The sequence below is a fragment of the Semicossyphus pulcher genome, unplaced genomic scaffold (assembly GCF_022749685.1).
Source record: "Semicossyphus pulcher isolate SPU_LCO1_2020_fin unplaced genomic scaffold, fSemPul1.0.p SCAF_3, whole genome shotgun sequence".
Lineage (NCBI taxonomy): Eukaryota > Metazoa > Chordata > Actinopteri > Labriformes > Labridae > Semicossyphus > Semicossyphus pulcher.
In genome coordinates this window covers 13,234,375-13,261,645 of record NW_027211704.1, presented here as the reverse complement: position 1 = coordinate 13,261,645, position 27,271 = coordinate 13,234,375, and the positions used below count along the sequence as shown (strand labels likewise).

The following is a 27,271-nucleotide window of genomic DNA, read 5'->3' as shown; positions in this document are numbered from 1 at the left end:
CGAGAAAACTGAGTAAATATAATGTATGGATGCATGTCCGCTAAGGGCTTCTGTAAAAAACAGACTTTGTGTCATATTGATTATTGCTTAGAACAGTGCTTTCTAATCCAAAAACTCTTCTATAAAAGTAGTCTGTAATGTAAAAATGTTGTACGGCAGACATGCACGGCTTTCAGCAACCTTTGCTTGCTGAGTGAATGTGAAAATAAAAAAAGTACTTTTTAACTTCCTGTAATTCAATTGTTCAAACAGCCTTTACATGTAAAACTTTTATGTTAATGATTTTACCTCACAGATCATTCAATACCTGATGTTTGAGGTTGATATGAAATAAATAAGCTCTGTTTTATACAAATATACGGAAGCCCTTAGCGGACATGCATCCATACATTTTATTTACTCCGTTTTCCCCGTGATAACGAGTCATTTCCAGGTGTCTTCTCGGGATCCAGACTTTCTCATTATCGCTGGAAAACAAAGCTGGTTGTCCCATTTTAATGGATTCATTTATCTCAGATAACAAAGCTCGGATAATTTTCCAGCGATCTAGAAAATGAAACAATAAGCTGGTTATTGTGATAAAACATACCACCACATGCCATGCTGCCCATGAGTTAAGTTAAGCCTGTTTCTATGTTCGTTTTGTGCCTTTGCAACGCTGGGGATATGAGTTATGATCACCTGATGTTACGGTGGTGCAGCTTTGTGATCTCGAGATAACGAGATAAAGAAGTCGAGATCTTGATAAAAAAAATGTATGGATGCATGTCCGCTAAGGGCTCCCATACAAATATGCACTAATATGTACTTTATTTTAGCAACAAACCAAACTGATAAAAGGATACATATTTACTCTGCCTCTTCCATTATAAATGTCTTTTGGAAACAGAATGTTATCGTTGATAAAGACAAAGGGCTTTAGAGCTATTTTGATAGGAACAAAAAAGCCTACATGCTCTGTGGTTTTACCATCGGAAATTATGCTGCTTGCTATTGTTTTGCCTGTAAGAACCTTTGCAATTGGACTTAAAGAGCACACGGAAAAACCGAATATTCTTGATTTTGCAAGATACAACCACGCAGACTCTGAAAGCTTGCTGCTCCATGGCGGATGTTAAAAAAAAGACATCTCTGCTCTACTATTAGCTGGCTGTTGTTGAACTTGTCACGGCCCCTCTACTTGGTACACTCTACTGTTGTTTTGCTTTGTCTCCAGGGCTGCAGACCTGGTCGCAGGCTCATCAAGAATATGGGACACACCTGGGCCCGGTGTGTATTTAAGCCAGAGCAGCAGCCAGTCTTGGGCAGACCTCATCTCACCACACACTTCTGCACTGCTCTTTGTTTGCTTTACTTTGTTTTAACAGCCCAACATCCATGCAGCACATTTACACTCAGCCACACCCTACACAACTGACTTTACAGATTATTCATAGCTACTTGTTTTTGTTAGTTTTGACTATTTTTGTTGTAAGTAAATTACTTTCTCAATAAGTATACCCGTGTGTCTCCCGTTTTTGTTGCAGTCTAAGAGCCGGACTGTGACAAACTTTAAAGTGGCGCATCGCACAAGTCTGAATATTATCATTATCAAGTGACTGGATGTATCTATCATCTATGTAGCTGTCACCCCTTCACTGCAAGTATTTTATGTGTCAAGGTGTTTAAGAGAATCCAAGGGTTGGTCTCTGTATGACATCACAGAATTACTCAGATCACTATTTGACTGGTTTCACCAGAAACTGTGTAGAGTAAAGAAAAAGTGCTAACAACTTTTAAAGCATGTCAGAGGGAGAGCTTTAAACACAGTTTTTGTAGTGTCACAGGGATGTTTCTTTCTTTGGTCCCTCCTGAAGATCGTAAAAGACAGATCTCACGGCTGTCATTCGTACGATCAACCCTTTAAAAGGAACTAAACTTAAGTTCTTTTTTTTTTGTCATATGCTGAAAAACTAGTGAAACAGATATAGGTTGTAGTTTTCAGGTTTCCCCAACAACGCTCATGAAATGTGTGGAAAAGAACAATGTGACTCAAACTGAGAATCAAAGACATAAAAAGACTCACTGAGGTGACTGAGCGGGACGCAACCCAACATTTTTGGAGCCGGGCTTTTCAGAACTTTATTTGAAAAGTAAATTCGTTTTTTGTTGATTCTCTCTTTTATACAGCTGCAGTAATTCAGTCACATCATGATGTTACATTAATTCCCAGTTGTCTTTGAAAACACAGGTGTTTTGTGATCTGGTTGATTAGAACTCATGATATCTTAAAGATGGGGGGGGGGGGGGTTAAAGGAGTGAAAAGTCCCACTGTAATAAACGCAACATTACTGGAAAGCGTCGAAAGAGTTTGCATCTGCACACGCTCAAGAAGTCAAGACTCAAAAACTCAAGAAGAGGGCGATTCAGAAAAGATTAATCATTATGTGATATTGATGTTGTCCCTGAGGACAAAAATGGACGGAATTGACTATTTGAGTTTGAAAGTATTTAACGAGAGTGAGAAGGTTACCAAAAATGAGCACGTCTCATGCAGTCTTCTCAGCCTGATTTCTAAAACACAGAAAATCAACTCTCTAGAGAGATGACAGGGAAAGAAAACCGAACATATTTGTTTTTTATGTTGTGAGTAAAATATAGAGATAGAGCTGAAAGCGTGCCTAGACAGTAATTTGTGCAGCGCTAACGTCTCAAACAGGGCGGGTGTCAAATGTCCTCTCTGTTTTTGGTTACATTTTTATCCTGCTGTTATATCAAAACCTCAAACCTTCTGAACAACTTCCACGATTTACCTTTTGACCTCAGAGTGTTCAGCAAACCCCTTGAATTCAATATAATTTCTTTTCTTTTAGGCTTTAAATGTGTTACCCTTTGACTGGTTAGTGTTAAAATTAGATTTGTTGCCTTGAAAGTTCAAAGAGATAGTGTTTGCGCCTTCTTCTGCATAGTGGCTGTGGGATTTTTATTAGGTGTTTTTTCTAACTGTGTATTTATGACTTCTGCATGAAGGTAACCATACTCACTGTCTACACCTCTCTGAAAACACATAACATGCTTGTGAACACATTCACTAACCGGATGGATGTCGACTCCATTCTCCTAGTGACACTGAAAGTAACGCCCGTACTTGGCAGGATACAGTATTTGCTACTGTTCCCACCTCACCTCGACCCTGCTTTCTGTTTGTGTGCACCAGATTACAATCTTCTGCACACAGGATGTATTCTGATGAATGTGTCTTTCAGCAGTAGCAACATTTGTGTGGAATAAATGAGGAAGGTGTGCGGTTACTATGAAGCTTTACCGTCACTGTGGGTTGCAGCGAGTGCAGAAGAAGCTGCGAGATCCGTAAGACAGACAGCAGAGTGAAGGTGACGGGTTCGGCTAAAGGAGGAGTTTCCATGATCAAAGAGTGTGTTTTTTTTTACTTAAAACAAAGTAAAGACAAATTTTACAGGATTTGTTGTTGTTGGATCTTGACTCACTTGCAGTATGAAAGAAGTCAACTGGGGATTTAAGCAATCAGAAAAAAAAAGACAACCCTCCTGGGTATCGCCAAAGTCCTCAAGTATAGAAGCTGAACATCAACATTTTATGCATCAATACACCAAGGCAAATCTCTTATACGTGAAAACATAATTAACAGATTTCAGATTTTAGTAGTATTATAAAACATTTCAAAAATACAATACGTAACTCCATCCCTCGATCATGTTAAAACTAAGATTCGTGACACGACATTAACTGTTTCATGTCTTCCAGTGTCAGTGAAGCACACATCTTGACTTTCTGTTTTTTTGAAAACCTAAACCCGGTGTAGCCCCAATCATGACCTCCGGATAGAACCAACCGGAAAATATGAGGCTTTTAAAGTTTATGGTGCCTTTAAGTGAAACAATTACTCAAACAAATTTACTTGATAGAAACTTTGCAGACACATCATGCATCATGTCTTATTTCATAAAAAATAGTTTGTTTCTATCCTTTCCATTAAGATTTGTAATATACTCAATTTCCTGTTATCTAAAACATTTTAAATTGCATAAAATAATAATGTATTAATGTATAATATGCAATCTAGCTTTTTATAATCTGCACTATGTTTTTCAAGTACAACAAAAAATACTCTGTAGCCAAGATGCCTTGGGGAAAGTAAAAATAATGGTACTTATAATTATTTCAAGATTAATCCCATCTTGTTTTGAAAATTTGTTTAGAAGCATCTTGATGATGATAGTAGTAGGACAATAGCTTGAACTGTTTTTTAAATAAGAAAAAAGCAGGCTGCTCACCACTGCAAACTTAGTTAACAAAATTGGTATGGCATTAATAGTTCACAACAGAGTCAATGATTGGTTATTGGTTAAAATTGGAGAGATGCTGTGAATATGTTAGCATTGCAACAGGTGGAAGGTGCAATACCTTTTAGTGCAATATTATGAAATGACTACAAATGTTGTTACTAACGATAACTTGTTTATGGGACAGCACATATTCGAATCAGAGGAAATGACAGCCAAGAAATGTACAAAAGATGCCACAAAAACGAAAAAACACCACAGTACCTTTTAGAAAAACAGAAATAAAGACCTTCATGAGCTAAATTTGAAAGAAAAGTGGCAAAAAAACGGCAGAGAGGACACAATCCAGACTACATTCAGGTCAAACAGGATTTAATAGTAAATTATTTTGATGGGAGGACAACATACAGGAAGTTGTGTGTTCTATGATGGAGAGGGAACTTTTATGTGATGCTTTACCATGAAAAATATGAGGCTAACACCGAGGAGGGAACTTACAGAAGCGTATTGCTGCCACGCCAGAATTTAAAAAAAGGATCAGCATCATGTTATAACATGAAACATATCACGTGATAAAGTGATACATAATATTGTTATAACATAAAAATATCTTGTTTGACTTAGGAAACGTGTGGATGGACAAATTTAAATATATGGCTCATTTAGAGGATTTGATTATTTTCTACTTAATGCTTGGGTTGAGAAATGCTGAGATTCTACTGTTATTGAGCATGGTGGATGATATTGTGATAAGTTCGCATACACTGACAAGGATTTGAATGCAAATGCATAGAAATCCATAGGGCTTTACAGAACGCAGAATGAGTCCGACTCTCTGGAGGTTGCAACGTTTCTCACAGATCAGCTGGAGGGGCACGGTGGGCTCAATGGATGCCAAGTGCCAGTTTACACCGTAAGTATATCACAGGGAGTCCAACTCTGCTGGAGACCAACTTATCACGTTATAACGTGATACGTTTCATGTTATAACAATATAAGTTATCACATTATTACGTGATAAGTTTCATGTTATAACAATATAAGTATTACGTAATAAGTTTAATGTTATAACAATCTAAGTTTAATGTTATAATAATATAAGTTATCACAGTTTTATGTGATAAGTTTCATGTTATAACAATATAAGTTTCATGTTATAATAATATAAGTTATCACATTATTACATGATAAGTTTCATGTTATAACAATATAAGTTATCACGTTATAACGTGCTAAGTTCATGTTAAAATAATATAAGTTATCACATTATACCATGATAAGTTTCATGTTATAACAATATAAGTTATCTCATTAAAACATGATAAGTTTTATGTTATAACAATATAAGTTATCACGTTATAACAAGATAAGTTTCAGTTCCGTAAGAACTGAAACAAACCTTCAAGATAATTGTTTCAATTGGATTTGGGTGATCTTAAGAAAAAAGGAAGACATTTAATACAAGAAATATAATATTATTTATTATTAGAATAAGCCTAGAGTGTAAAGGTCCGGATCCACTCTCCACACCAGCTGATGGCAGTAATGATCCATACGTTTGTCTGCCAAACACCATGAAATATAAAGAGAAAGAAGAAGAAGGAGTCACGACTGCGACATGTCGAAAAATCTGCTGGCTGAAATGCGGCACTACTGAGCAATACTTGATGTTGTTTAGTTGTAGATGAAAGAGAAACTGTCACATCAGACTTTTACCCAGTAAGTTCCAAGCAGTCACTGTCTTGAGGCGATGTTTTCCCTTTGATGCTTTTTTATACTGCAACACTTCTTTAAACTGGGCAACAACAATATAATAATAGGGGTTTCCTGTGTGAAACTAGCAACTAACCTGACACTAACCGCTTTCTGTTACAGCGGGTTTGTCCAGTGATCCTGTCCCAAAAAAGCGATGCTGGTCACCGTTTTCTGCGCGCCGAGGGATCGCCCAGAAACCACCTTCGCCCTCGATGTGTCCCCAGAGCTGGAGCTGAGAGACTTTGTAGCACTTTGTGAACTGGAATCAGGAATCCCAGCTGGGGAAATTCAGGTAACTCAAGGCACAGGCTAGCTGTGGCCAAAGAGCTAACATAGCTAATAGCTAGCTAGCTGACTTGCTAGCATGAATCGGACTTTTGCTGTTTTGGTGGACGGGGTGTTGCGAAACTTCGGTTATCAACAGCAGATAAACTTGCCGACTCGTGCGGCCAAGGGTTAATGACAGTTACAATCTGTCGTGTTTATCCGTTGGTAGATGTAAACTGATGGAACGCTAACATAACAGCAGACTAATGAAGCTAGCTGTTGTCCGACTAGTTAACAGATCGACCACCAAATGTGAAAATGGTAACAGGAAGTTAATCCATATAACTGACTTAACCACTTATTGCTTTGAAAAGCTAAACGTTGTTCTCAGCGCGTTATTAGTAACAATAGTTAACGTCAACTGTTTCTAAGGTTGACTCAAGATTTCGGGAACGTTATATTGACAGAGGTTAATTGACGTCAAGCTAACACCCCACACATTACACGCAGTTTGAAATGACGGGATATGAGTTATAAAAGGTGTGAATAGCATGATAGGAGATAATGCAGTTTTTTAAGTTTAGATAGATAAATAGATTATCTTTATTTAAACGGGGAAGACCAATTGAGAGAAAAGCTCTCATTTGCAATGATGCCCTGAATATACAAAATTAAAACATGTTATACAATAAAAGTGTAAAAATGAACATTTCTGTACCACAAATACAACAAAAACACAAGACAGGTAGACCTACAGCCACAGGTAAAAACAGGCACACTTCCTTGGGACAAAGGACACATTAAGAGTAACAGGAGGACTCATTTTCTATAACAGTTTAACCTGTTCTAGAGGTAAAAATGTGTCTAATTTAAGGGAGTCCTGAAGTTTATTCCACCTATAAGGAGCATGATGAATAAAATCAGTTTTTCCAAATTCGGTATTCATAGAAGGGATATCTAAGGCAATGTAAACCAGTATGGTGTCCTGTGTTTCTAAATCTTAAAAGCGATGATAAATAAAATGGTAGCTTATTAAGGAGTTAAGTTTGATATGAGAAGTGGAGCTATTAGATTTGTGGTCCAAAATTCAGGTACGTGATGCAATGGCCTGAACACATTCACTGTGGCCATGCATTAAATACTATCCCTGCAAAACTCCTGATATGGCAACATGACAAAATATATTGTTCAACCAATATGAAAATGTATATCATATGTGTTTTCTCTATCATAATTTGCTTAACTGCTTTACGGCTATTTTTACGTCATTTTGACAACTCTTTAAGTTCCAATCCTTGAAAGTGGGAGTGTACCTGGAGCGAACCATAGATGGAGGCGCTGTTTATTAACATGGACATTAACGTGCAGAAAAGGACTCAGACAAAGTGAAAATGGAAAATCAGTACGTTTTATTTGTCAAGTATTTAATTCACACAGGATTATCCAAAAACAGGCTTTGCCATGTGGTTATTTCATATGGACTAATTAGTTGTTTACTTACCAGAAGACATGCTATTTTGCAATATCGTTACTGAGATATGAAAAATCCTATATCGTGATATTTTAGCCATATCCCTCAGCCCTACTTCTGATTATGCTTTTATTGTTGTAAGTGTACTTTAGTTTTAACTATTTATATTTTAACTGTTAGGGGGGTAGTCAATTGTGGTGTAAAAACAATATGTAGCCTAGCTCAAATGATAATGGGATAAGGATGATTGGTCATTCGACAGAAAATTCAACAGTTCATCTTCTAAGTTATCAGGATTTGCATCTTTTGTTGGACATGTTGGAACATGCACAGGATGTACACTGTGATCCATACTTCTTGCTAGGACACAGGCTTCCATAAATATCTCCTGTCTCTTTCACAATGAATGCAGTTATGAAAGATAGTTTTGGGCACGCAGGAAACAGAAAGTGAGGGGGATAAATTAACCTGACACCAATACACAGACACCATGACCCCTGTCAAGTGGCTAGCAGTAAAATAACCTTGTAGATCTAGGTTGGAGGTGGTTGTTGCATCAGGTGAACTGCATATAATTTCCCCTCTGCTTACTTAATGGAAAGTAGAGTTCAATTTTAACTTAAGGAATATGTGTCTCTCTCAGTCATGTGTGTTAAGCATGCTCAGTTAATCCAGGCGTGTGGAATCTATAATCTTGTATGTACATAAAATACAAATGAAGCCTGTAAGATGTCTGTATGATGTTATTAAATTAAATTCTGCGTTTCTCCCTTAAACAGATCACATATGTAGAACAGCCCCTAAAAGACCCAACTCGTGCCTTGGGGAACTACGGTGTTAAGGATGGAGATGTGGTGGTTCTCAGGCAAGCTGACAGGAGACCACCACCAACTCAGCCAGCCTTCCCAGGTAACACGCGCGATTGGGGAAAAAATATATATAAGCTATTTATTTAAGTCTGTTGACTGGTTTCAGTTGAAGAGATTTTTGCCTGATATGAAAAACGCCTGCAGTTGTTAGCGAGGTAGACCAGCAGGTTTTTTTAAATCATGGGAGGTGTGACTGGCTGCTACAAAATCAAGATAAGTCTCTTTAAAGTATGAGGAAAGTAAGTGCAGTGTACAGGAAGATAGAAGTCTTGATTTAACAAAAGCAGTTATGAATCCAGGCACACAAGACAATAACATTTAAAAGACAAAGTGGCTGTTGTACGTGCAGAATGCTAATCTCTCACCCCTCATTGTCTGTGCTCCTCAGGTCTGCCCCACATTGACTTTCGTTCCATCACAGTCCCCGGCACGTCTTCGTCAACCAATCCACGCGGTGCTATACGGCCCCAGCAACAGGCTCCACAGCAGCCTCCACAGCAGCCACCGCAGCAGTCACCGCAGCAGCCGCCGCCACAGCGTGCGGCGCAACCTTCCACGCCGACGGCCTTTCGCGGCTCCTCTCCTCAGGGGCTCGATGACCCTGCCTTACTTCAGCAGATGCTATTATCCAATCCACACGAGCTTTCACTCCTCAAGGAGAGAAACCCGCCACTTGCTGAGGCCCTGCTGAGCGGAGATCTAGGTAAACAAAAAAAAGCCACCATTTGTGTAACTGGTCTTGTAGCTTTTATCTGATATGATTAATTTAAGGTCATTTATTCTTTCTCAGAGCGTTTCACCAAAGTGCTAGTGGAGCAACAGCAGGATCGAGCCAAGAGAGAGCAGGAGAGGATCAGACTCCTGACCGCTGATCCTTTTGATTTGGATGCGCAAGCAAAGATTGAGGAGGACATCAGGTGTGGTGTCAATCATCTTCAGTGCAGCCTCACTTTAAATTCCCTCATCAGTTTTGGTGTAATAATTCACCATATAACCATATTTATTTATAGAACATTAGCGAAAGCAGCTTGTTTATCGAGTGTTAGGGAACATGTTTTCCATGTCATTTCTCTTACCCACTCGATTTTTGCATATTCCAGGCAGCACAATGTGGAGGAAAACATGACCATTGCAATGGAGGAGGCCCCAGAAAGCTTTGGACAGGTGGTTATGCTCTACATTAACTGCAAAGTCAATGGGCACCCTGTGAAAGCTTTTGTTGACTCAGGTAATGAGCATTAAATCCTGATCCCATTTGTCCTAGTTACAGTTTTCTGGTCATGCACAGGAATGGTACTGCAATGTTGGTGTGGTTTTACTTTTTGTTTGTGGTAGATAAACAGTGTAAGTAATGAACACAATTAGTGGCAGATGGTCGAGTATCTGCATAAACTGCGCTCAGATAATTGACTAATTCAGGTGAGATCATTGTTTACCTCGAAAAGGTCATATCCTGAAATACATTATTCACTGTGTTCTGATGAGTAAGCCTCAATGTAGTCTTTGGTATTAGTCATCATCATTGAGACTCTGTTAGTTGTCATTATAGTGAATGTTTTGTTACTTTGTTGTAGGGTTGAGTTTCTTCTTTAACTATAAGTCAGTTTAAATGAAGAATTTGAATATAAATGAGTTGAAGGTAGGCATCATTATAAAGGCGCTTAAGAAACCTCAACCAGCTCCTTTCAGCCTAACAGAGCAGATGCTCTAATCTGGGCTCTTTCCGTACATCTGAACTCCTCAGCCTGCCCCTGAGGGTGTGCCAGGACTTGCATGTGTGATGTCATTCCCCTTGTGATCTTTGCAAGACCAGCATGACTCAGCCAAGATCTGGGACAGTAACCCCACCCAGGAGCACAGAAATATGATGTTATTCTTGTAACTGTATTTACACTACATTGTATTCCTCTATTACTGCACCAGCCATGTTAGTGTTTTTGTTTTTGTGAGGGTTACACATTTTTGTAGAATCTGACGTTTCTTGTTTTTAGGAGCCCAGATGACCATCATGAGCCAAGCGTGTGCTGAGCGCTGTAACATCATGCGGCTGGTGGACCGTCGCTGGGCCGGGATCGCAAAGGGAGTGGGCACCCAGAAGATCATTGGCAGAGTTCATTTAGGTAGGTGTCAGGTTTTTTTCAAGTATTTTATATGAGCAACCCTTCATTTTAACCCAGACTACTTCCCACAGCCACATTAACATGATGTTTCAGTTTAACGAAATGCGTTAAGACAAAGCCAATCTCGGATCCCATCAGATAGTCTGACAGCAATATAGCCTCTGGACACAACGGGGAACATGCCAGGCATGTAGCCAGCCGTAAGCGATAAACGACTTCCGGTCAAGACTTCTTTTCTGCGTGCTGCTTTGTTTACAGAAAAATAAACCTTTTCTTGTAATTAACGGGTCCTTTGCCGAAATTTCATCAACACTGACGCAGATTAGTAAAAGGTAAATATGAAGCTTTGTCAGGTCTGTCCTCAAGAGGAGAAGAAAACAACTTTTAAAATGCTCGTTTGTTGAATTCAGGTCGGTTCGATCATTTCTGATGCGTTCGAGAAAGTCGGGAAATCTAAATGCTGAGCGGCTTTCGTGACACAGCGTCAAGGGAATTTATCTTAAGTTAAATTTTAGATCTGGAGCGGATTGTTGGCTGTCAGCATGCAGGTGTCTGTTTACATAGATTAATAAGAAGCTAAATCATTGTCAGATAGTTGCCGATGGGAACCGGGACGTCATTATGGTGGATTCTGCCACACGGTCTGTTTTTCCCTCATGCGCCGCAGCCTGCTGATACGTGATTGGTCAATATTACTTAGACTACAAGCGTACGGAAACCAGAACACACTAAAATCCACTTCCCTGCTGTAAATAGAGATTAAGACTAAGCTAGCAATGTGAAAATATGCTTCAATGCCACATAGCCTAGCTTAGCACTATTACTGGAAGCCTCTGGTCCACTTTCTTTTTACTCCTGCTTATAATCATTGTTTGAAACACTTCCTAAAGAGCATTTAACTTTGAGGATTTGATAAAATATGTGTTTATGAGATGGTGTTGTCAAAGATAGTTTAACAAATATTAAGGCCATTAGGTAGGTAGGGTTGGTGTCTTGGTTCAACTGCATTTATATTCAAGTCTCTGCATAAGATTTTAGTTTAATTTGTCTTGTTGCGCTCATGTAGCTCAGGTCCAGATTGAGGGCGACTTCCTTCCTTGCTCTTTCTCCATCCTGGAGGACCAGCCAATGGACATGCTGCTTGGCCTGGATATGCTGAAGAGACACCAGGTTTGAGCCCCTTTTATCTGCTCTGTGGGGACAGGGGGTCCCATTTTCTGTTACTGAATGTACAGAAGAGCACTAAATGTCCTGTACTTCTTGCAGTGTTCGATCGACCTGAAGAAGAGCGTGCTTCTAATAGGCACCACAGGTACCGAAACTCGCTTCCTCTCTGAGGCCGAGCTGCCAGAGTGTGCCAGATTGGCATACGGAGCGGAGGGGCGGGAAGACGCCCGTCCTGACGAGATAGCTGACAGAGAACTGGCAGAGGCGCTTCAGAGGTCCATACAGGAAAGCGGTAAGAGAGAGCCTCCGTACTCTGCACTTCAGCCTGTTTTCATTGGGCTTTTTTTCAGCTCAGGTAGAACTACATCTGCATGTGCCACTTAAAGCTTCTTATTCTCAACCTCATTTATGCAGTCATCTGGAATATAAGTCACATGATCGCTTCATGTCATCACCACAGCAAAGTTAATGTGCTTTAGAATAAGATGAGGTCAGGAAATTGAGAGATGTTCTGTCAGGTAACCATACAGTATGTAATTAAAAGGTCATTTACAACTTGGTACAAGATCTTACAAGATCGAGCTTTTTACGCTTGACGGGAAACACTCATGATTATTATGATTCCAAACGTTATGTCTTTATGATAGTTACTGAGATAGCACTTACTACATACCACAGAGCAGTTTTAGATGCCCTGGTGTCATTTTGCTGTCATCCAACATTTTGTTTTTTAAAATTCTGTAATGAGAGCAAGTTTGGCGAAAGCACTTAACCACTGATGGCTCCATTAAGACTTAATGGAGCCATCAGTGCTAATCAACAGTCCTGAGTGACTTTAGCAGACAGTCGAATGTTGCCAGACTCTGTGTTGGAGAACAGGGCAGATGGATCGCAGAAGGAGTGTGAGAACAGCTCTTGCAGCCACCTACAAAAAAGGGACACATTGTGCCAAAAGAAACGTAGGCGCTCATTTGTATTGGCAAGAGTTTCTTACACCATGAAACCATTGTAAATTCAATGAGATATCACAGCAGCACAAGAAAAATCCATTGCATCTTCTGAATAAAAGAAATAGATATATTGAATCTTTTTTACACGTAATCTCATAATTGTGAACATGATGAAAACATCCTGTTGGGGCGCTGGTTTAGTTCAGTTGGTAGAGCAGGCGGCCCATGTACAGAGGCTACAGTCCTACGCACTGATTGCAGGCTCAACTCCAGGTTTGCCGATCATTGGGTGCATGACATCCCCCACTCTCTACTGAGACACTCAGCTGTCCTATAAATAAAGGCAAAAGCCAAAAAAATAATCTTTAAAATAAGTAAATAAAAAGCATCCTGTAATCTTGATGCAATATATCTCAAATGAATGTGAAAAGAATCAGAAGAAATGCTGCTGCTGATGCAGACTTATTTATTTTATTGCCAGAAAATTGCTTTGGTTTAATTCAGGAAATAGTGCGCTTTTTGTGTGTATGTTTGAACACTGACTAAAAGTGCTTCCACAGTGTTGACACCCTAATGACAGTGCCTTCATCATTACGAAGTAGCCTTAACTTCCAGTGTCCAAAGACGTACACCCTGCAAGTCAAAGCAGGTAGTTAGCAGTGGTAAAAAATAGGGGTGATGTTTAGAGATGGACCGATATGGTTTTTTCAGGGCCGATACCAATACCGATTATTAGTAGTCAAGGAGGCCAATAACTGATATTTGAAGCCGATATTCATTTGCAGTAAAAGTGAAAATATTGGCGTCAAAATTTTGAATAATACAAACTCCAACACTTAACTTTGTTTAAATGCCTAAGCATATTCATCAGAGCCAAAATAACCCAGTTTTAAATTGATCTCTTATCGGCCGTCCGATTTTTAAAAAAAAAAGGGGAAAAAAAGAAAAGGGCCGATGCCGATATGCGTCAAAATGCCGAATATCGGCGCCGAATATCGGCGCCGATAATCGGCCCGGCCGATAATCGGTCTAACCCTAGTGATGTTATTGTTATGCTTTTTGCCTGATATGTGAAAAAGCATTCTAAAGCTTTATGAGACAATGGATTCAAAATTATAAATACTTTTCTCTATGAAATATTATAAGTAAGATTAAACTGTGTTCTGAACAAACAGTTTCATGCTGTACAAACTGTACAAACATTAGCACGGTGAACTGCTAATAGAGAGTGTCAGGGATTACTTTTTTTTTTTTTTGAGCCAACTCCAAATTATTAAAAAGAAAATGTGTTTTGGAAACATGTCAAAATATAATCATGAAAGTGTTTCCCATGATGCTTTTCAAGGCTCACATTAACATTTGTATCATTGCCACTGATACACTTAGCCTTTGTTATTGTCTCCAGTCATGTTCAGTATTGGCTCCAGTAGAGTTGCAGGTTATTAAGGCTGATGTGTGTGCTGAGGTACAGCAGCCATGCTGTGGGATAAGGCAATCTGCTACTAAAGAAGATTAATCTAATTTTGGTCTTGATCATTAAGGTTTACTGATCTTTACTCAAAACTTACGTGACCTCACCTGAGCTTCCTGAGCTTCAGTGTCAGGGTGTGTGATTTTGCTGTGACCTGTCAGGACATAGGCTCAGGTTGTTTTTTGGATGACACTTTTCACATCCTTGCGTGTGAAAAGGCTCACAGGTTGGTGCATGCTCTGTGTGTGACTGCTAACTTTCTCCGTCCCTTTGCATGATGTGTGGTGTGTGTGTGCCCTAACCCCTGAGCAGGACAGCACTGATGCATTTGGAGACAGCTGGAGAGGGCCCTACCAACCAGGTACTGCAAATTCACAAGTCCATTGCCAGTGCTAAGTCCATTGCTATTTATGTCTTTTATTTTGCTGTTTTTTTGCTGCCTAGTGGGTTAATTGATGTTGTACTTTTGTTTGTATTATTCATGTATATATTCTGAATACATGTAAACGTTAAAAGAGGAAGGAGTTGCACAAAAAACAAACATTATGAGCAGCAGGTATTAAAGCGTTTCAGCAAGAAAAAAAGTCCTCATAATGTCATTCACATTTCAGCTGTTTAATTTCCAGTTATATTTTCTCTTACAATAGACACTGCAGATGGACAAACTACCTCACGGCAGCCCCCACCATTTACATTACCCAGAACCTTAGACCAAATGTCCTCATCCACCTCCCCTTCCCAAAGCCCCTCCTCTGGCCAGACCCTGGATCGCTCTCAGTCCGCGCCGGCCGCCATGTCGCAGGCCTCAACATCAGGGCTGTGTAAGGATCAATCTGGCGTCCGGGAGCTTCCTCTGCCCTCATCCCAGGAGGAGAATGCCAGTTCCGCACCTTGTCAGGTCCAACCTCACCCTCTGCCTCTCCACAGCAGCTCCAATGTGCCCCCTGTTCCGAGCCACTCAGCAGACATCCTCCCTAACCCTGCAAATTTGACTACAGAGTCCCACTATCCAGGGGGTGAGGTACAGCTTGGAGCCGAAGAGGGGGAGGCTGAATCAGACGAGGTGGCGAACAGCTCAATGCTCCCCCTTCCGGAGGAGCTTTCTCCCTTTCAACCCATGGAGCAGGAAGCGACGCAGTCCGACACGCCCGATGCAACAGAAGCCTGTCCAGGTGCTCCCAGCCAATCTGACTCGGTTGAAATGGAGTCCCCGACTGCCTCCCAGGGCGAGGTGTCCTCCGAGAGGGACCAGCCTGAAGGAGAGCACTCCTCCAGCTCAGACAGCATCCCGTCGCTGGCCGCCGCTCTGAAGGAGCTGCATGAGCTGCTGGTGTCCAACAACCGCACTCAGTCCCAAAACCGCAGCAACTCCTGCTCCCCCTCACATCCATTCAGACAGGAAACAGACGAAGTGGCCCCCGAGCGACGCACCCCGACCCCCGAAAACATCCCCTCTACTGCCATCACAGCCGGTGCAGAAACAAGCGATGCCAAAGCCGACCATGCTGCTGCTGCTGTGTCTGATGAGGGACCGTCTAAGTATCTTGTGCCTGACTGCTCTGGCCAGGATGAGCGTCTGGGTGGAGATGCAGCCGACACTATGGAGGAACAAGGACCACCGCAGCGTCCAGATGACTCAGAGGAGGGGAGGGCTGATAGTCTTGGGCGAGATGAAGCTAATAACATCAGCACTTGTCAGCCTGAGCCGGAGGTCCCCCCTGATCCTGCAGGGGACCTGGAGTTCAGGGAACCTCCCGAGGGGCAGCAGGGGAGAGGGGTCGCAGACGGACGAGCCTCTGGCACCAACACCCCTGACACTCTAGGGCTCCAGACTGAGCACACCTTTCTCAGCCCTCTGTCCATGGCAGTGGGCTCACCTGAGGAAGTCTCTAGCACCTCCTCCCCTTCCCCTCCTCTCGCTCAGGCTACCCAGGTCACATCTCCAGCCCCTCTTCCCCCCTCTCCACAGCCCTTTATAGAACAATTTCCAGCTGAGCACATCCAGAGAATCCAGGCAGCAGGCTTTTCTGCCATGGAGGCTGCAGAGGCACTGCAACAAGCTCACGGGGTTGTGGAGCTAGCTCTGTTGGCGCTGCTAGCCCGCAGTATCACTGTGCCCACCTAGACTCATAACTAGTCACACTGAGTCCCCAGCCTCCCAACTCAGCATCTGTCTTATTTATACCTTGTTACTGATCCAGATGTCTCGTCCCTTCTGAACAGGGAGCACGTAAAAACACAGGGAAACGCTGTCTCTTGGTTTGTCGTACAGAATATCCAAGAACTAACAGGACAACTGGTTAAACTTTTCTGGATATTGCAGATATGTGAGGTGTGTTTGCATGCAGATGTTTTGGGTGCCCACCCACTTCATTGGTTTTTAGCGATTTGGTATGGTAGATTGATTTTCTTATTGTTTTGTCGTCCAACATTGACACATTATTAAATGCCCAATTGTATTATTTGATTCTTGAAACATTAAACAATTTTATTATCTTCCCTTTGATATCATAAAGCTATTTTCTTTAGGTTGTGGAGCATCAATAAAACATCTAAATGGAGTATTGTTTCTACTCCTGCAGCCAGAATAACCAACCGATGAGCTGTAGATCATTCAGCAGGAGATATTGGTTTCTGTGTTTGTAGCCCTCTCAATTTGCCAATCAGAGCCCAATAATGAAAAGCAACTTGATGTGAAAGCTGCAGTTTAAAAGGGTCGATCACTTTTGATCAGGTTTACAAATAATTTCTCCAGACTATCCACACTGAAATATCAAGGGAGCCACAAGTGTATTTGTCGACGTCTGATCATAGATGGAAGTTTGTGTATTTCAGAAGGTATCTCGTACTGTATGTATCATTCTCCACAGTTTGGGAGCTTTGCCATGTGTAGATTACAAAACAGTTCGTAGTTCCTGTTCAAGAAGTTTTTTTATTTTGTGTCAAACCATCATAGTTTGTGTTCATACCTTAAAAACATCATTTTTATTTTGTTTTTTTGTTAGAATTTGGCCACATGCGCCCGTCAAATGTTCTGTCAGTTCATCATATATCAAGTACGTCAATGGCTTTATTTCAGTCATATACCAACAATGTTCAGGCAGATTGAATTATCTACTTTTATCTTGTATGAAATTTTAAATTGCAAATAAAATGGAACTAGTATTTGTACGCTGTGTGAGAGTTCACTTTTTACTTCCTGGAAACAAAAGCTGTTTGATTAGGGATTGCATTTTAGTAATCTCTCTTATTAAGACATCACGTTTTTTTTATACAGAAGTAGCTTATACCTTATATTTTGTTGTCCCAATCCCATAACACAAACACCTGTCGAATTATTCCGTTATCATACAAAAAGAATGTATGTACTAAACTATTTTATACAACCGAAAACAAACATTTGTACACTGCAGGCCAATGTGTCAGACCGCAGCTTTAAAATGTCACGAGCTTTAAGGGTTTTTTTAAGGTAGTAAGTAAAGCTTTGTTTATAGAGCACTTTTTAAACCACCAGACTGTAAAGTGCTTCACAAACACAGGAATAAAAAAGCAAACAAAATGAAAGGCAAAAAAGAAATAAGCAAAACAAAAACAAGCTTAAACACAAGACGGGGATCGAAGTCCACAAAACGCCAATCAAAGTTTGTTTTTCTTCTCCAATTGAAGACGCTCCTCCATGTCACCAGTGCATTGTGGGAAGTTAGTGCCGAAATAAGTGTTGTAGACTTTTATTAAAATATTTAAAAAGCTGCTTCCTCACAAACTGAGAATTAGAGCTGCAGCTAACTGTTTTATTATCAAATCATTTACCTTTTTTTTTTTTTTTTTTTAGCAATTATTCGTTCTTTTAAAATTTTGCTAAATCGTGAAAAGTCCTAGTCCAAGGTGATATTATGTTTTTTTTTTTAATTCAACCTCCAACCAAACCCCCAGAATATCATCTTAACTGCCATAGAGGAGTAGAAGAACCTGTGAGCCTCAGTTCAAAGTTCAATTTGTTTGTAGTATGGGACTGGAGCACAGCTAGAGTTTGCCAGAGGCTTGAAAAAAGAGCCACCTGGTGCCAGTTGTTGTGATTGCTGCTTTGGAAGGCTAAGACTGCACTCGTCTAAAATCATTCCATCTGAGCGGTTCTCGGGCAAATGAAGGAAACTTAAATATATTGCACCCTCAGAGTTTGAAATTAAAGAGCCTTGGTTGGATTAAAGCGGTATGGCTCAATTTGAAGGCAGCGATGAAAACAGCCCCTCTTTTAGCAGTAGCTTTATCGCTAACCTACACTCGTGCTTTGAAAATAGTGCTTGGAATGATTTGATTTCACAAATACAAACCCTGACGAAAGTTCCGCCTCTGGACACCAGCAGTGCAGAGGACTCTGGAGACCCCGATGAAAGCAGCGACTCACTGAAGCAGCAGGAGGATTGCAGGTAAGGACCACATGTTGCATCTAAACTGAGACAAACTTCAGGTGTAAGATTATGATGGTAAAATCTCCTTTATAGTCCTGCCATAGACTTATCCTCAGCTCTCAGGTCGGTAGACGTAATGCACACACTGGATTTGAAAGAAAAGCTCTTCCCTGTGCACGAGCTGTTCTCAGCACCCAGAGCTGAAGAGGACAGTCCATCTGATGATCAGGATACAAGCACAGAGGGGTAAGGGAGGCTGTAAACCTTTATACTCTTTGTAATCTCTTTACTTTAACTAAATGTGGCCTGTTTAATAAACCAGGCCAGCTGAGGAAGACGAGCAGAGTGTGACATTCGAGTCAAAGTTTATTGACTTCTGTAAGTTATCTTCCTTTGTTTGTCACTCACTGAATACTGTGATGTTTGAGGCACTGTAAAGCACCTTGTCTTTATGTCTTTGCTCTGCAGTCCCGCTGTATCAGGACTACTGCCTGCAGGAGGTGAAAGAGGACCTCCTCAGACTCACCAAGAATTTTGTGACTGAACTGATATCTCCTCAGTACCTGCTGGGTCTGCAGTCTCGCCTTGACCTTCGCTGCCAAACTGAAGCTTCATCCCCTCAGTTGGAGCCCCGTGAAGCAACTCGATCCTCACCTCTGCCTAACCCAATCAGGGTGACTCCGTGCACGCTTTGGCAGGATCTGGACGAGGTGAAGGCGTCTGGACTGGTCAGCAGCTTGACAACCAGAGAGATTCGCCTTCAGGAGGTTTGGAAAGCAGCCTTAAAAAATTTAGACCGAAGTGACATTTAAATCAAATGATGTGATTAAATGGAACAAGACTGAAGTGCAAACTTATTGGCTGTACAGGGCAGAAAAACATTGGAGATGACTGCAAGTTGGAAGGACAGCTGTGTGTCTTGTAATATGCCTGTAACCTTTGGAAAGAGGGTCACAGGAAAGAGTTTATGCTCTGACTCAGTGTGTCCATACTCAGCTTCATCTTACATAGACTGTTCAATAACCGTGCTAAAGTTCAGCTCAAGGCTTGTTGTTTTCAAAGGGATTTACTGACGAGAATGACATAACCATCAGCCTCTTCCTTTTGCTGCAAAGGAAAAAATGCCTAATCCTTCCCTCCCTTTCTCCCCTCTGCAGTCGATGTTTGAGTTGGTTGGCTCTGAAGCGTCTTACCTGAGGAGCCTCAAAGTGGCTGTCAATCATTTCTACGCGTCGAAGGAGCTGAAACAGACTCTGTCTCAAAGGGAGCATCATGTGCTGTTCTCCAACATCCGTCACGTGATGGCAGCCAGTGAAAAGTGAGAGCTCCACGTGTCTTACATCCTCGAATTTTTGCGCTACTTGTGTTTACATTGAGGTGGTGTCCTGCCTTTTTTAGGTTTCTTATGGATCTGGAAATGCGACTGGGAGAGAGCGTGTTGATGTCTCAGATTGGAGACATTGTGCTGCAGCACTGTCCTGAGTTTCACAGCCTCTATGTGCCGTATGTGACCAACATGATGTACCAAGAGGCCCTCATCAGCCAGCTGCTGTAAGTCTCAGTCATGTGCTTGACATTTCTTGTGGTACTTAGGATTTTATAACACATATTCATTCACATCTTGCCATTTTTCAAGGCAGCAGAACAGAGACTTTCTGTCTGCGATCAAGAAGCTTGAGAGAGACGCAGTGTGTCAGAGACAGAGCCTCAAGTCCTTCCTCGTCCTTCCCTTCCAGAGAATCACTCGTATCAAACTCATCCTGGAGGTCGGCATCTGATCGGACACAATTTTATGCATCTAAATTTTATTTTTTCTTACTCCCTATGACCAAATTTTAGAAGATCTGTTGGCTTTTCTTTGATTTCAGAGCATCCTGAAACTGACTGAACCAGGCTCTGACTCAGCTTCAAACCTAGAAAAACCAATAGCAGCCATTCATGAGGTAATACGGTTTATTGTTAAGTGTTGAGGCTGGTACATTCACACTACAAAGACTGTACTGTAGTGGTCTCTGCAATAGTCAAGTCTAAAAACTAAGAAAAATAATAACACTATGTACTCTGACCAGATCGTGACCGAGTGTAACAATGGGGTCCGGAAAATGAAACAAATAGAGGAGCTGGTCTCCCTGGAAATGCAGATGGATTTTGGCAAAGTTAAGGTGACAGATTTCTTTCATTCTCTTCAACAGTAGATTTGATTGTATTATGTAACCTGCAGATGGTGATTAACTCTTAACTGACTGCTTCTTCCTACATTCAGTCGGTGCCTTTAGTGGTGAGCGGGCGTTTTCTGGTGCACCAGGGTCCCGTGAGACAGCTGACTGTGGAGGCCGCGTACAGCTCGAAGATTTCATTCATCAGCGTCTACCTGCACCTCTTCAACGACCTCCTGATCATCTCCTCCAAAAAGTATTTACTCCTACTACCTCACTCTCATCTTTCGGGTGATAATTAATCATTGTTTTCATCCTAAAACCTTGCTTTTTTCTGTGTATGATAACGCCTTCTGCTTAATTTAATTAACTGTGAATTATGGTCCATATCAGCTACCTGAATACACTAGTCCTATTTGGTAATGCAATGACCACTGTTTTCTCTCTCTGTCTCATCACGTCAGGGATCAGAGGTTCACGGTTCTGGATCACGCTGAATTCCCCAAACACGTGCACATCGAGCCTCTGAAGGCCGAGGTCCTGGGTCTGCCCCCGGACTCCTTCCTGCTGCATCTCTCTCAAAGTCGAACTGGACATCCAACTGCCATGATACTCGTCCCACACACGAGGTGACGGTAGACATTGTCTTTTAACAGACTAATAATTCTCCTTCAGTTGCATGTATTTAATGTGTGATGACTGACAATGTTTCGTTCTTATTTGCAGGTCAGATAAAGAGGCATGGATGAAGGTGCTGTCGTCTAAACAGTGATGGAAACATGACGAGTCTGCAATCTTGATTTTATACATAGCACATGGTCTTATTGGACCTTAGCTTATTTTACCTGCACATTACAAACACTGGTCATTAAAAAAAATGTTCGTTTCACACTTAACTACTTATCTTAACTGCACTGAATGTTATCGCTAAAGGCACTTGAGAGCATTATATCACTCAACACATTCCTACATGCACTGAACTTGTCACAATTAGTACACACAGCACGTACAGGGATAGTTTCTAAGTTATTGGGATAGATTGTTTTCTACTGGTATCAAAATAATGACCTTTTTAAAGCAATGTGAGCTTTTAGTTTATAAGGTTTTAGCTGATGTTTTACAGAATCTGTCTTATGGAATAAAGATGCGTAACACAACAGACCCTCATCTTCTGTAAAACACACCTTCTAAGCAGGAGATATTTTCACTGGGTGTAGGTGCTTTTAGAAGATATCACCAAATCCATGAGTAAAAACCTAATATGCTAATTTTCTGCTCAAACACAAAGGGTCCCTTAAGTCCCTTAAGGCCAGGCACCCTGGAGTGATCTTACCAGGAGTCCAGCTCCCTAAACTACCTCCTAAGAAGTCATGTTCTGTACTAGAGTAGAGTCACCGTCTCCTGCTGTGAACGGTGGGAGGCTGATCCAGCAGTAACGCAGTCCTGATGCCACAGGTTCTCTGCCAGGCAGTTAAGGATGGGGGCTACGTCACCCAGCCCGTCGCTGACCTCCCCACCCGAACGCAGCACCGGTAAGCCACACGACTCCTGGAAGTCCCTCACGTCTCTCTCTGACACGTCACAGTGCATGAAAAGATCAAATCTGAAGGAAACGTTGAGGACAAATGCCCATCTCTGAATCAACAAGGCTGAAAAATATTTAGGAACAGTATTTGTTTACCATATTCCATCTCACATAATGTGATCTGGCTCTTTATATACAGTATCTATGTAAAGAGCTGCTACATTTTTATAAATAAAGGTAGAGTTTTGAAATTCAGTCAGGCCCAGACTGTTTAATAACATGTACATATAAGTTTGAGGGAAAAAGAAGACAAAAGGATACTTGGTGCCGATAGCTAGTTTCACCACACGACTCTGAGACGTCCCGCTCCATTTCGCGATTTGATTTGACAGATCATCAAAGGACGTCCTGTCAGTGAAGGAGAACAGGAGAAGAACAGCGTCCACCTGCTCCTTACAGGACTGGAGGAGACAGAGAAAAGTGATTTCACATAAAGTCTGGTGTGATGGTGTTAAAGTATTTTTGATCCACAATAATAATGCTTTATATTTTATACATACTGGGAGCAGATGGTCAAATCTACGCAAGGCGTTCTCTCCACAGTCCCACAGCTGCAGACGGAAGAACAGCACTCTGCCACTTTCCCTGAGCTTCACTGGCCAATACACTACAGTCGTCTCAATACCTACAAAACAGACATTTATGTGACCTGCTTAACCTTTACATATTTTAACGGTTAAAAAATATTGCCATGTCATTGTAAAGCAGAGACCTACCTGTGGTCTCATAGTGCATGTTGGGCGTATTCAGGCCGGCGAGACGTGCAGCAAGAGCACTTTTCCCGACTCCACTCTTGCCAGAGATGAAGATCTTGTAGTGAACTGTGTCCACAGATACATGAGGGGGCATCACAGGAGACTCCAACAGGCCTTTAAAAACAGGTTAGTTTCATCAAATTGTTGATTTTTGTGTTCTATTTGGATTCATCTGTGTTGTTGTATTGCAGGATATTTGTACTCTACATGTTAGGATAGAAAAAGCTCCCAATACATTTTAATGCTTTTGAAATTTCTAGTTATTATGCTAGTTATTAAATATGTCAAATATATGTTATTCTTAAAAACTAATCTCCCACATCTGCTTAGTTAAGAGTTCTTCACAAATTTTTTTTTCATTTTGTTTTTTTGTTGATTGTCTAATACAACAATTTGCAATAATATATGTTATTTTGACTTTACAAAATCTTTTGGTCATGGTTCAATATTTATATAGCCTTATAAGACATTTTAATTAAGCAAACATTTAGTGGCTCCAAATTCAATAACCTGGCTGTGAGGTCCCATTATTAACAGTAGTGATTTATTGTCGTAAACATTTCTCTCAGCTACTCATTGCCTGCTTGACAGATTTACTGAATGACTATGTTGTATAATCAATGAATGGTCATACTGTTACTGCTACATGTACGCATGAATGAAATCACCATTTAATTGAATGAATTAAATCACCATTTAATTCATGTAAACAGGAAAACAATTGTTATTCAACCAAAATTTCACAGTTTATTTGCCTACCAAAGTGTTTGCGTCTCTTCTTGTGCAGAATCTTGCTGAAATATTCTTTGCTATCTTTACATCGATGCCAGTCAGCAACCACGACTGATCCGGGAAGAGGAACTTGTTCCATGTTGGGGTTGCTAGTTATGCTGCTTAGCTAGCATCACACTGCTCGTGTGCTAAATTCAGTTTTTATTATATAAATAGGCAGAATAAAGAACCGGCTCTTGCTGGGAGAAGACAGCTCGTAAACCGAAACATTATTTCCAACCATTAAGCGCTTTAATACAAACTATTGTAGTGGGCAAATAGCATTTTAAAGTCTCGAGCAGCAGCCACTCGATGATAACTTCCGTAAACTGAAAAATCCCATGACAACCCCTGCTTGACGTCACACATACGTCTGTTCTGGATTCTTTGGCGGTAAGCAAACAAGACATTAGGTTTATTATCGCCGCCTACTGGACCGGAGTGTAGAGCAGTAAATTCAAAGAAAAACTAAAGCAAAACTAAACTCTCTCTGCTAAATCCGTTTCTTCTATGTCTATGCCTGACTCAGGGTTATTATAGTGAACGAAAGCAAAGACTAAAACTGAAAAAAGCAGTGAACAAAATAATTTCGTTGATTGAAAAAAACAAACAAAAAAACTACGATTTTCAAAAGAACACAAGACAAACTAAAACTAAATAAAATTGCAGGTAAATTCAGCTTCGTTTTCGTTTCCCCCCTCGATTCACACTGTGGTTGCTATAGCTACCACTTTGTCCTGCTCCGTTTGACTTCTCGAAAGACACTGGCCTAATAAAAAGGCCCAATGAAAATCATGTTTGATGTCATGCATCATGTCTTCCATCCTACCCTTTTCAGCTTCTTTAAATCAAGGCTTTCCTCTTAATACCTGAAAAACTAAAACTAACACGAAAACTAAATAAAAACGAAACTAAAACTAGTAATTCCTCAAAATGAAAATAAAACTACTTCTCTTGAACTCGTAAAATTAACTAAAACTAAACTGAAATCAAAAACAGAATGAAAGATCAAATAAAAATAAAAACTAATGAAAATTTAAAAACCACAATAACTCTGGTCTGATTGGATTCATTAATACTTGTTTGGACAAAATGTTAGTCAAACAATCATTTAAATAGAGTATTAGATTATTAAAATAAAGGATGCAAAGTCTTACAGGATGTTTAGAAATGTTTAGTAATCTTAAATTCTGTGGCTGAAATAAATAGAAAGAGACTGATTTCGAGTTGTACTGTAAAAACAATGACGAAAAACAAAACGTTTTCCAGTAGAGTTTATCATGATATTAGACATGTTTATTGGAAAAGTGCTTCCGTCGGTTCAGGTAGTCTTTTATGTTACCTTCATTTTCTTTAAAATGTCGTAAAGTCGTAAATTAACAATACAGTCATTAAAAATGGCTTCAATAAAAACAAATAAGTTATGGCTGTACACTCAATGCATGAAGCCTTCTACAATAACGTTTCAGTTAATCTATTAAAAGTTTTGAACATTTATTTTAACAATCATTTACAGGTTTCAGTGATGTCGACGGTTGTTGACTTCAAATATGACGTCATGGTAACAAGACAATCATGGAAAATCACACTTTTTTAAGATAGTTATGTTGTTGGCTTGTGCACTATAATGGAACTTTTCCATTATGGTCCGTGAATGATACTTTCGTTGTTTCCTTCTGTCACCACCAGATGTCGCTAAACACCAGGGTTTACATGTCAAATAGGGGCGGTCATGCCCCACTTAAAGCACCCTGAGAGCTCTGACAGTGAGGACCCCTCTGCCCTCCAGGGTCATGGTGACTGATAAGGGGTCCACATTCGATGGTAGTTTGCATTGATGGGAAAAATTGTTTGTGACTGCACCATCTTCGCCAAACTGCATAAAAAGAGCAAAAGATTTAGGGGATAAGTACGGCAGATGATATTGGTGAGAAATAGTTGCAGTCAAAAAATTGTAAAAGTACGATTTAGGTTGTTTTCTAAGTCCTTAACTTACCTTTTGATTATTCTAAATTAAAGCTTCATAGCTCAAACTGTAGACTCTAAATCAAATTTACATGGACACATAAATATCTATCTAAATAAAGCCATTTTAAAGTGCATATGTCTGCTGTAACAATTTATAGACAAAGTTCAAAAGATTTTTCAAGTGACCTTTAGTATGATTTCTCTTCAGTCTAATTCAGCAGTAAAAAAAAAAGGCCTTTCAGTGTTTCATGGTGACTCTTACAGATTACATCAGCCAAGTCTCTGAACCAGGCCACCTGCATATGGCTCACCTTGTCAGCATGTACCTCTATCCGGTTGTTGTAGTATGTGATGATGACGTCCTCTGGAGAAAATTCACTCACATCGACTGTGAACTGGAAAATGTCTCCAATGAGCTGGATCTTCCCCGTAGGATATGCATGGCCTGAAAGAAGAGGGGAATTTACAGCCCGCTAACCTTCATAACTACATAACCCATTGTGTCTCTTTTTAAGAATCTTTTTTTGTTGTTCTGACCTTTAAATTTGTTTTCTCTGCTGGTTCGCAGAGGTAGTGATCCTGGATCTTCAGAGTAAATACTACGACCTTTCTCCATACAGACTGAGGACGTGGATCTCTAACGCAGACGACTGTATCCTCTATATGGGTCCAAGAGAGGTCATTTCCCTTGTGTCTGATCAAAGTGTTTTATAGTATACTGGGTGCTTGTGGGTGCCACTGTATGTATGTGTGTGTGTATGTGGTTGCATGCCTGAATGATTCAGCTGGACTGGAATATGACACGGATTGTAGATATTCAATGTCTCAGAACTGTTGTTTAACTGTTGTCAAGGGGTCCAACATTTCTGGCCGCACCCCTGACTTGGAGCATATGAGTCTTTGTGTTTGTGTGAGAAAGGGTGTGGAGATGTTTCTGAGTAAAGGAAAAACCTATAATTATCAGTCCTTTCATTGAATGACCTGTTATTCACAACTTTAATTCAAAGAGGTGGCACTATGACACAGTTAAGAATGTATTGTAACGTGGCTTTCTGAGGGTAGGTCAGTAGGATTTGTCCCAGAAATGGCACTGTATTAATGATTGTCCAGTGAAAACCTTACAGCGGGTGAATTTAACATGGCTGAGTGACTGTTACATGATGGAGTGAAGTTGTGTGTATGTGCGACATTTTACTCCAGCTTGTCAAAGTCACCAAGGTTGATTAACTCCATCTGGATGACAGGTGTAACCAAAA

At 40.5% G+C, this 27,271-nt stretch overlaps 3 protein-coding genes across 4 annotated transcripts; 2 read left to right on the top strand and 1 right to left on the bottom strand.

Annotated features, from left to right (window-relative positions):
• The first annotated feature begins 5,900 nt into the window (after positions 1-5,900).
• On the top strand, positions 5,901-17,540 carry ddi2 (DNA-damage inducible protein 2). 2 transcript variants are annotated; one of them, XM_069678662.1, is made up of 11 exons: positions 5,901-6,020; positions 6,177-6,348; positions 8,574-8,703; positions 9,052-9,366; positions 9,454-9,580; positions 9,764-9,891; positions 10,655-10,783; positions 11,850-11,953; positions 12,050-12,242; positions 14,684-14,732; positions 15,019-15,058. In XM_069678662.1, the coding sequence occupies exons 2-10, from the start codon at positions 6,211-6,213 to the stop codon at positions 14,692-14,694; spliced, it is 1,275 nt and encodes a 424-aa protein (XP_069534763.1). In that variant the 5' UTR covers positions 5,901-6,020; positions 6,177-6,210; the 3' UTR covers positions 14,695-14,732; positions 15,019-15,058. The 2 variants fall into 2 exon arrangements, with proteins under 2 accessions (XP_069534763.1, XP_069534762.1); XM_069678661.1 differs by lacking the exon at positions 14,684-14,732 and having other exon boundaries at positions 15,019-17,540.
• Positions 17,541-20,834: 3,294 nt separating this feature from the next.
• LOC138606074 (rho guanine nucleotide exchange factor 16) lies at positions 20,835-21,747 on the top strand. The gene is made up of 4 exons (XM_069678533.1): positions 20,835-20,942; positions 21,044-21,192; positions 21,401-21,565; positions 21,663-21,747. Exons 1-4 carry the CDS (start codon positions 20,835-20,837, stop codon positions 21,706-21,708), a joined length of 468 nt encoding a protein of 155 aa, XP_069534634.1. The 3' UTR covers positions 21,709-21,747.
• Positions 21,748-21,772: 25 nt separating this feature from the next.
• On the bottom strand, positions 21,773-24,353 carry cplane2 (ciliogenesis and planar polarity effector 2). Its single transcript, XM_069678639.1, has 5 exons — positions 24,036-24,353; positions 23,238-23,390; positions 23,022-23,146; positions 22,783-22,922; positions 21,773-22,539 (listed from the first exon to the last, which is right to left on the bottom strand). Exons 1-5 carry the CDS (start codon positions 24,145-24,147, stop codon positions 22,317-22,319), a joined length of 753 nt encoding a protein of 250 aa, XP_069534740.1. The 5' UTR covers positions 24,148-24,353; the 3' UTR covers positions 21,773-22,316.
• Positions 24,354-27,271: the final 2,918 nt, after the last annotated feature.